Below are 10289 nucleotides of genomic sequence, written 5' to 3' on the forward strand. Positions count from 1 at the left end.
ATTTTTTAGTCACCTAAAAAAAAATCTAATTTAAGTATACGCTATATTTTTAGAATATCTTGAACCTTTACACAAACTAACAGATCGAGGCAGAGGTAGACGAGCAACTCTTCTGTTCTGTGAGGTAGAATTACTGCTTTTGTCAATGGAGTCTTGGTCTCTTTGAAGAGAGCATAGGTGGATATAACCGCTTCAGTTCCCTGTCGGAAAGAGCTGACAGCAAGGTAAAGCCGTAAAACATATTCTAAATATAGCGGACACTTATACTGATTTCTTTGTTGTTGTGCAAACTATCCCTTCTAAGCACATGGGTTTATACTATCCACCTTTTTGCCTGTAATTTCAGTCATTCTGCACTTTGGATTAATTTACCAGGAATTATAAAAAAGAAAACACTGGCAACTTATGTAGGGGAAGAAACTAACTCTGTGCACATGTATACCCTAAAAATGTGTACCTTTTTTTTCAGTGGACATTTCTCCTTAAATGAATAAATAATAAAAAGAATTGCCCAGAAGTAAGTAATGGTCTGTTATGTTCAACTGACAGTCAACCTGTCATTACAGAAATATTTGGTTTTTATTACACCTTGCATGACAGAACTGTATGACTGTTTGCCACCAACGTATATTCTTTTTATCAGCAGATCCCAGTTTCATTTGACCTATAAAATGAGTCGGCCACCATAATTGGTACACAGGTGTTTCTGTGTTTTTAAGGGAAGTGGTTCAATACAAAAGTTCAGCTGTATGAACTGTGAATGTTAAATAGTGCCATTACTTTGTCATTCTATTAGCTAAAATGTATGAACTAAATCTACCGGACTTCAAATGAATCAACACTCATACCTGCATCGACAGACGTGGCCTAAAGGTGGCACCCTTAGCAAAGTCCACAAATAAGGGCAGGGAAATATCCTGAGCACCACTCCTTTGTTATTGTGGAGCTCTGTCACAACAGAGGAAGTGTTGGCCGGATTTTAAAGATGTACACAACAATAACAGATTCTAACGCTGACCACAACATCTCGTCACAAAAAAATCAGCAAAACGGTTAGAAGTTCAACAAAATCTCAAATTTACAGCAATACATTTGATCAATAGGCTCCCCAAAACTGGCCATTTTAATATATCTGCATGGCAGATATGCAGCAACACATTTTCACAATCATGTAAATCATTTATAAGGCATACTTCTGTTTGACTTACCAGAAGTCGGTTTACGATATAAGACTAATGACGAACAATATTTGCAACATTAGCATTGTGCAAAGCACAGAGGTATCACAGGTTTGTCTGAATAGGAGGTTTTTCAGGTAGATGGACGTCGGAGCTGATGACAGCCATGCCTGGATATGCGTCTCTTCCTCCCCTCTCATAGTACGCCATTTTTGATATTTCATTCAGGGCGTATGGTGTGACGGACAGCTTCAGTTTCTGTAGGAGAAATGTACCATTAATATTAAGACATAGTCTGATTTTGTATGAACATGACGAGGATGCACATGGGCAGTGGTGGAAGAACTACTCAGATCCTTAATTCAATATGTTACTTAAGTTAAAGTACAAAAGTATTACCAGTAAAATGTACTTAAAGTCTCATTATGCAGAATGGCTCCTTTCACAGTTATAATATTATAAGCTATTATAATATTCTGTTTATATCACTACCAAATACATGTAAGAGAATGAAAGTTTTGTTAATGTTGCTAATATATAAGCATATCATGTGTTTTTTTATGTAAAAGGTTATGTATAAGTTAAAAAGTGTCAAATACAACTAATGGAGTAGGAAGTACAACATTTCCTTCTGCGATGTAGTGAAGTATAAAGTAGCATAACATGGGAATTCTCAATTACAGTGTAAGTATCTCAAAATTGTACTGAAGTACAGTTCTTGAGTAAATGTAATTAGTTATATTCTACCACTGCACGTGCTACCTGCAATATCTTGGGAGGGAAAAAAAGCAAATGTGTGTCACCTGCAGGAATGAGCCAGGTAGCACCCACAATGTGTGAACAGCACCCAAAGGAATCCAGATGATGGAGCCCATGGCAATGACCCAGCCGACCCCCTGAGCCCAGGGAGGGAAGACGTAGTCCTCATAGCGGGCTGGTTGGAACTGGATGATGGAGAAAATCAAGATAACCTGCCGCAATAAGAAACATGTAACGTTAAGTTGTGACACTTTTACATGAACCTCAGTTTTTTTGGGGGGGGGTTAAATAGAAATCACACGGACGAGCCTGTTGACTTACAGTGATCAGCACAGGAGCAACTATGAGCCAACACAGTCTGAAGAAGATGTTTGCTCTGCTTCCAGTCATCTCCTCCAAGTTGTCTGAAAGTCGTTTCACTCCTGCGCATGGAAAGCTACTTCATTACCCTGTCGTGCATATTTTATTTACACATTGACATGCTTTTACATAATTCTTTATAGATACTATGTTCTCACAGGACAGAGAAGCTACAAACAGGATGATCTTATAGAATATGATGCATTGCTGTAGATTAAACTACCCAACAGTATATAAAGGAGTTAAAATGAGCACAACCGTAAACATCTACAGCAGGACAATGCAACATACACATTAATGCAGCTGTAATATTAATCCAGTAACATCATATATAATAATAAAACACTGACAGAGAACATTTTACTGCACAAGAAACATTCTGCTGATAGTACTTACATCATTTTACTTAATAAGCTTTTGAATGCAGGACTTTTACTAGTTGTGGAGTATTTTCACAGAGTGGTATCAGTACTTTTACTTAAGTTAAGGATCTACTTCTTCCACCACTGGATATAAGTCTGATGTATAATATTAGTATATAAGAGTACTTTTGGAGTTTTGCTCACCATAACTCCAACACATGGCTATAACCTCAAAGAAAGCCAGAAACATGATGGACACTATGGCAGTGTAATGGTCCATGAGCTGGAACACATAGATGCCTACCTGAAAAGAGACGCACTCTTTAGAACTGCAGGTAAATCAGAGTAATGATTTTACAATCAAACAAAAAAGTTCATCCAGTTAATCACAGTCTGTACCTGCATGACACAGGGAATTCCTAGAATACACGCTGCTCCACAAACAGCGAGAACAAACAGCTCCTTCCGCTTGAAAAACTTGATCAGATGTTGATAGAACTCATCCATGAAACTGGTCACCAACACTTCTACCATTGCAAACTGCGGGGAAAGAAGCAACAATTCCAATCCTGAGTCCCACTGTATCTCTGTAGCATTGCTGCACATAATCAGACTATTATGGCTGTAATGGTTTCCCCATGAAGTACCTCACTGTCCAGTCCAAGGCACAGCAGCATGAAGAAGAACATCACAGCCCACAGCTGGGATACTGGCATGCTGGCAAAGGCCTGTGGGTAAACAACAAAAACCAGTCCTGGACCTGGATACACAAACACACAAGAGGTCAGTGTAGAATTAATGATTGAAAAAGTAAATCATGCCCCTTCTAAAGTATAGTCAAAATGACATTAAATGATTAAAATTGTGATGGAAAGAGCAATAAATGGAGCATTTATCAACATCTCTAATCACCCAGTGAAACATAATTGCAAATATATTAAGGTTTAAAATCAAAAGGTATCTTTGAATGTGAGCTGTTTAGAATTAGTTGGAAGACATCCTTTGATGAATCGGTGTTTTAAAAAAAAAATCTCCCTGCTCTCCTCCTTCTCTTCCTCTCTCCTCCCCTCCCTCTCTTCTTCTCCCTCTCTATCTGTATGCATTTATGTAAATGTATGTTACTAACTCATCATCCGGTGTATCATCCCTGGGGTTTCTGTGTCTCTCATGTGGCAGGTTGCCACTGATAAAGTTTACGTCAGGATCATGAATCGTGGCTGCGCCTGCTGCCCTGGTCCTGCTGGACACTGGGAAGCCTTTTTGACATTTTCCTGGATTCATCCAAACTTTCTCTTTTCCAACACAACATCATTTCTGTCAAATGTTGTATTTGTACTATGTTGTTTATCCTGTACACACGACATCTATTGCACGTCTGTCCGTCCTGGGAGAGGGATCCCTCCTCAGTTGCTCTCCCTGAGGTTTCTTCCATTTTTCCCCCTTTAATTATGTTTCTTTTAGGAAGTTTTTCCTTGTGCGATGCGAGGGTCTAAGGACAGAGGGTGTCGTAACCTGTACAGTCTGTAAAGCACACTGAGACAAATGTATCATTTGTGATATTGGGCTGTATAAATAAATTTGATTTGATTTGATTTGATTTGATTGAATCTCTAAAAATGCTGAGTCCTGGAGCGGTGAACTGGAGTGACCGTCTCTTGAACTTGAATGGGTTATATATTTATAGTTTGTGTTCAATGCTGTTTGTATGTGCAAGAATCCTTGTCTTCGGTACTTCATGTACAATGATTTCCATGTGACAAATTCAATAATAACATTTGATTGGAAAGGTCATAGACTGCATGTATTTGAAATAAGCACTATTTAAAAGTTATTTGATAATATGTTTTTAGTGCCAATTCCACATAAAATCTGTTATTGTTTTTACATTTGTGATTAATAGTTGTTTGTTGTTTGTGTAACAGCAATAAAGTATGACAAGCTGAGAGGTTGCATTCATTTCAGTTGTCCTTTGTCGTGTCATCATGCCTTTAATTAAAATGTACCATGAAGCATTGCTTTGCAAGGATACTGATATAAACCCTACAAATCCTCACTAAGGCGAAACATTATGTTCTTCCTTTCTATCTCTCTCAACTTTCATTTAAAGTCATTTATATGAGTAACTACCCAGTCACACTCACGGTGTTATTGGATAAAATGCACTCTCTAATCAAAAATGTAATTAAAACAATCAGAAGATATTAGTTAAGTATTTTTTGTATCACTTTGTCTCTTACCATCCACAGCCAGATCGCTGACGGGGATGCCCTGCAGATGAGACATGTATCCAAAAGCAGAGAAAATGACAAAACCTGCCAGGATGCTGGTGAGGGAGTTGATGATGGCTATAGTCAGGGTGTCCCTGTGGAGAAAGAAATGTTTTTGTAACACTTTCTGACTGCCCAGTGGTCATTATTGTCACTGCTGAGGGGGGAAACTGAGTGTTTGAGAATTTTGGCTTATTACTTCAGAACGTTGTTGTTGAAGGAGTTGTAGCTGGACATGGCCAAGAGGGAGCCGAAACCAATCCCGATGGAGTTAAAGATCTGCGCTGCAGCATTCACCCACACCTGCAACAAAGAGGGATGATCATCGAACACCACTGACCACTGCCAGTACAAATCATCCATACCCATCGATGGATTACTAAAGGGGTCTAGTGGGCACAGGCCTCACCTACAAAAGGTCACTCAAAGAGATGGTGCCGCCTTTTGCATGTCTATGCCCATTGTCTCCTATGCCAATACAAATACTGGTATAAATTTCCTGTGTCAGACAGAACGTGACTTTTTTTCTTCTTTCTTACCTCCACTGAGAGCAGCTTGTTCCATTCTGGCACAATGAAAAAGGTTATTCCATCTAATGCTCCAGGAAGCTGCACATTATTGATTAGCAGGACAATCAGGATAACATACGGGAACAGAGCCGTGAAGTACACCACCTGTAAACAGAGACAAACAATGATTGTTATTTACCATCTGTCCCTTTGTGTCTGTCTTAATTTCTCTCTCTTTTTACTCACCTTGCCTGTTGATTTCACCCCCTTGAAGATGCAAAGGTAAATGAGGATCCAAGCCAGGAGGAGAATGAGAAAAAGCTCCCACCGGATCACTCCTGCTTCATCTACTCCACTAGTTTGCTCCAGCATCTTGTATCTTCAAAGAATCAAAACAAAGAGAAAAGGTAATAATTAATACTGTAAAATGATTAGATTTGACATTAACCTTGACACTATGCTGAAAACTGACCACACAATAACACGCAGACAGTTCCACAATTATTTTCTGCTGGAATAAATAAATCATTGCAATCAGATGGACAATGGGCAGGAACGCATGTGGTGTCCAACAGTGTTCCATTTTGGGGATCATAATGTTTCTTTAAACAAAACGGTGTGCTCCATTCCCACATGTATCCACTAACTGTAGTTAAACTAGTTAATGAGTAAACCGATATGCAAGGTTAAGCTCCAATGTCTAAACTGCATCAACAATGAAAAATGTTGCTTCTTTGGCATCATTGCATATTGGAGAGCTAATCCCAATACTTCCCCATTTCCCCTACTGCCATTGATACTGAAACCAAAGAACCAACATATGTTTTTGACTTGTATAAATTCTGAAACTGCTGCAGAAGAAACCTTCAAATGCTTATAGATATGAACATTACAAGGGAGGAAGTTCAAGGTTAAAACTGATATCCACACTTTAGGGTAATGTATCTGTTTGCCAAACTCTTATCACTAAAATGACTCGAAAGAGTTTTATTGTGTCTATTAAAACAATTAGATATAATCATAATATAAATATAATCACCAGAGTTAATGCGGTGTGAGCACCCAGCCTTTGTCAAGCTACAGGGGTTTTGTAATCCTGTTATATCATAATCGTTATCTAGTCTGGTTTTACAATTCTGAGCACCAGCACTGGTTTCTCCCAGAACATACTTGAAGAACTCCTGGCTAGCTGTGGAGGAGTAGCTGCTGTTGGTGGCCTGATTGGTGCAGTTCTGTGTGTTCCAGGTGTTGTTGCAGTTCTGCCAGGGCAATGGTGACTGGAAGGAGCTAAAGAGATAATAGAGGGCCCAGGTGATGACCAAATTGTAGTAGGTGCACATGATGAAGGAAATGGCCACTGATGCTATGCCCACTCCTGAGAACAGACAAAAATAATGTCAAAATAATTTTAGTTTTTCAGTTTGAATACCTTTCAGTGACTGGAAAATGCATTCATGCCACACAGTACCTTTTAATAGTGGACAGACAATAGCCAGAGCATGGACTGGACCTCTCCTCGTGTACTGACCCACAATCAGCTCCATGTAAAGCAGAGGGACCCCCAACACCACTAGCATGAGCAGGTATGGCACCAAAAAGGCACCTGATAGGAAGTGATGGCAAGTTAACTATCGCACAAACCTTTAGGGACAGTTGGGAGATGGAAGGTTCACTGGCTTTGATTTTGCATTTGAGAACATTATGAGTTTTGTCTCGTCAGCATTCAAAACAAGTTCTAAATCACATAGGGTACATTGTACAGTATTAAAAGCTATGTGTAGCTCACAAAGAGAGTGATTTGGTGCACAAGCAGAGCAGTATGTCACAGTGTCATTGGCATAAAACTGGAAATTTACATTGGGAACATTTTGATCAAGACTGTTGTATGGGTTTGTAAAACATAATCTGACATGAAATGCATGCTAGGGTAAGTTCAGAACAATTTGAATGGTTTTCAACACAATCAGCATCAAGTGTTTGAAGTAGGATTCACTAATAGCACAGTTTGTTAAATTGTGGACCCAGTGTACAATATATGTACAGTATATAAGTACAGAGGGTGTTCTGGTTTCATAATTCTGTTTGAGGATGTAAGGTCAGCTTCATGTCTCACCTCCTCCACTCCTGTAGCAGAGATAAGGGAACCTCCACACGTTGCCCAGACCCACAGCACAGCCGATGCCGGCCAGGGTGAACTCTATCTGCCTGCTCCACGTTGGTCTGTTGGGCTGCTGCTCCATGTCTGCTCCCTGTGTCACTACTGTCGCTTGTCTGGACTCAAGCTCCATGGAAACGTTGGCAGTAATTTAAGTGACTCGGGGTGATATAACCCTCCTTTTTTATTATCCTTAATGATTAGCTTAGCATGCATAACACTCCTGCATGCAACACCTCCAAGGCTCACGGAGAGGGACATGTAATAGGTGTCATAAACTCCTCAGATTTGTGTGTGCACAAGAGTTGAACGTTTCGTTTTAGCTATTCGGAAGCAATAACACATTTTGCTCATCTAAACATGGCTGTTTTTAAACAATATACAATACTTTCCATACAGACAATATAACTAACTCTGTTTAAGGCAAATAAAAATGATTTTTGATATAGTAAACTCTCCAAGCTGGATGTGAAAAGGTCTCCTTTTTTACATTATTTGAACTTTATTTTACATTTACTGCTTGTGTAAGAGTGGAAACTTGTCAATTCTGCATTGAAGCTATGTTACACATGCGTAATATGGCACACATGAAACGAGTTCTGAGCGACACAAGCTGTAAGACAGATTTGCTGTGGGGTCATCACTGTCAAACAAACCACATACCTATACCTATAATCTGTAGATCAGCAGATATGGCTAATGGCTCTTATAATATGTAACCATGCAGAGAAAAACCCGCAGCAGCTTTCTAAAGAGCTTTTATAAAATCCATTTCTTTGCACTTGTCTTTGCAATTAGGCTGATGTCCCAGTCCCATATTTATTGGTTTCCTGTATCGTCCCATATCATTCATGAGATCAATATGTCGTGTTGACATTTTAGAGAAAATATTTACAGTATTTGCTAAATTGGGAAATAAATATTATTAAGTGAAATGACAATCTCACAACTCACAACGTCCCTTCATATTTTCCTTTTTTTATCTGTCTGTTTTGATTATTATTTCATTTTTATTTGTATTATTATTGTCATCATCATTTTATTATTATTTTTAATTTAAAATATTTTATTGTATTTCTTTATTTTATACTATTTTATTATCCCTACCTGTTTTTTAAAACTTCTTTATGTAGAAATAAATAAATAATCTTTGCACTTGTATTCTCTTACCTGTGTCTTTTTTTAAACTTCATTATGTAAACACATTTTCTGTGTAGGAAATGTGCTATATAATCAAATGTGCCTTGCCTTCTGTTCACAACATTATTAATGTGCATTGAATATATATCGATATATCGTGACTGTCCTGCTGTTCGGAGTTGTATCCTCATGATTGTTTGCACTCATTGTAAGTCGCTTTGGACAAAAGCGTCAGCTAAATGAACTGCAATGTAATGTAATTTAATGTAATGTACCATTGAGATTTTAGGGGGTTTAATGGGAAGACAATATTTACTGGGTCACATAAGGGCAGTAGAGGAACAGGTGGAGGAGTAGTGGTGGGCAAACATACCCTCAGTCTCTGTGCCACTCCCAAAGCCAACTGCTAAAAGGAAGGACATGGTTCAGCAGGACATCTGGAGTATGGAGGATTGAAAGTAATGTATTGGGGCTGTGGGATGATTGAGACATCAGATGGGGTGGAAATCCTGTAATCCACTTCCTATTGTGAGGAGTACATGACAAGTATCCATTTTCAAACTGAAAAATCTACAAACCTCAAACCTGATGTCTTCAGCAGCAGTAGAGATGCACTCGCCTTTATGAAGTCCCTGATAATACCAGGATGTCAGTCATCCAACTGGTTCATATAGCCATGTACACAAGTCTAGAAGTCAAGAGAGTTTGTATCACGTTTGAGCCAGTAAGTGTACATCATAATTAAAAAAAAGAAAAGCCCACTGAGTTTAAAGGGGCAGATTAATTGAAATATCTGTACAATATGAAGAAAAGACTCAAAAATACATTTGCTTTTTTGCTTATTTTTTGCTGGTCATTGTGGCAGTGTGGTGGTTTGTGTCTGTGGGCCACCTGCTGGATAGAGTGGGCACATCAGACTGTTGCTTAGCACATGGGAGGGTGGGGTTTGAATGGCCGTCAGTGCACTCCTGTAGTAACTGTCGTAGCTTAATGCTATACTCCAGTGAAAGGGTAGACTTGTTTTTGAAGAGAGGGTGTTGAATTAAGAAGTTTAGATACTGTCTATGGCTTTTGTTTTCTTCTAAGCAAGTGTCGTTGTTTTTCTAATATGGTTGTACTTGACTACCCTCACTACCATCCTCATCAGGGCCTTATGCTTCGCCCATAGATCCTCCCCCTATGAGAGATCAGGGCTCCAGCAGTAAACAGGTTGAGGAAGGTTTGTGAATGCAGCTTTAAGGTAGTGGGACAACAAATCTAGAGGGTGTGTTGTGGGATATTTACATGCTGGTTGTAGAGGATCAGTATGGGTTGTGGTCCAGTCTTTTCCTGCCCCGGAGCATGTCTTATCCTTTTGTATTTCAGCAAAAGGCCTCCATCTGTCAATTACATTACAGTTCATTTAGCTGACGCTTTTATCAAAAGCGACTTACAAAAAGTGGAAACAATCATGAGGGTACAACTCCGAACAGCAAGAATCTTGCAAGTACATTAGCTTCAAATAGGTGAAATCCTTTAAGTGCAGAACAATAGCTTCAAATAAGCCAAACAAAAGTGCA

The 10289-nt window shown here is 39.0% G+C and overlaps 1 protein-coding gene across 1 annotated transcript; it reads right to left on the bottom strand.

Moving 5' to 3' along the window:
* Nucleotides 1-1032: 1032 nt before the first annotated feature.
* LOC115018913 (sodium- and chloride-dependent GABA transporter ine) lies at nucleotides 1033-8146 on the bottom strand. The gene is made up of 13 exons (XM_029448173.1): nucleotides 7549-8146; nucleotides 6904-7038; nucleotides 6606-6810; nucleotides 5682-5814; nucleotides 5466-5600; nucleotides 5126-5229; nucleotides 4897-5021; nucleotides 3307-3419; nucleotides 3059-3199; nucleotides 2864-2963; nucleotides 2259-2359; nucleotides 1982-2149; nucleotides 1033-1436 (listed from the first exon to the last, which is right to left on the bottom strand). Exons 1-13 carry the CDS (start codon nucleotides 7721-7723, stop codon nucleotides 1284-1286), a joined length of 1788 nt encoding a protein of 595 aa, XP_029304033.1. The 5' UTR covers nucleotides 7724-8146; the 3' UTR covers nucleotides 1033-1283.
* Nucleotides 8147-10289: the final 2143 nt, after the last annotated feature.

This window comes from Cottoperca gobio, chromosome 14 (assembly GCF_900634415.1).
Source record: "Cottoperca gobio chromosome 14, fCotGob3.1, whole genome shotgun sequence".
NCBI lineage: Eukaryota > Metazoa > Chordata > Actinopteri > Perciformes > Bovichtidae > Cottoperca > Cottoperca gobio.

Coding starts and splice junctions, on each gene's coding strand:
- LOC115018913 (XM_029448173.1), bottom strand. CDS start 7,723: ATGGAGCTTGAGTCCAGACAAGCGACAGTAGTGACACAGGGAGCAGAC. Junction 3,420..4,896: donor CAGCGATCTGGCTGTGGATG/GTAAGAGACAAA, acceptor TTGTGTATCCAG/GTCCAGGACTGGTTTTTGTT. Junction 2,150..2,258: donor TTGCTCCTGTGCTGATCACT/GTAAGTCAACAG, acceptor TTATTGCGGCAG/GTTATCTTGATTTTCTCCAT.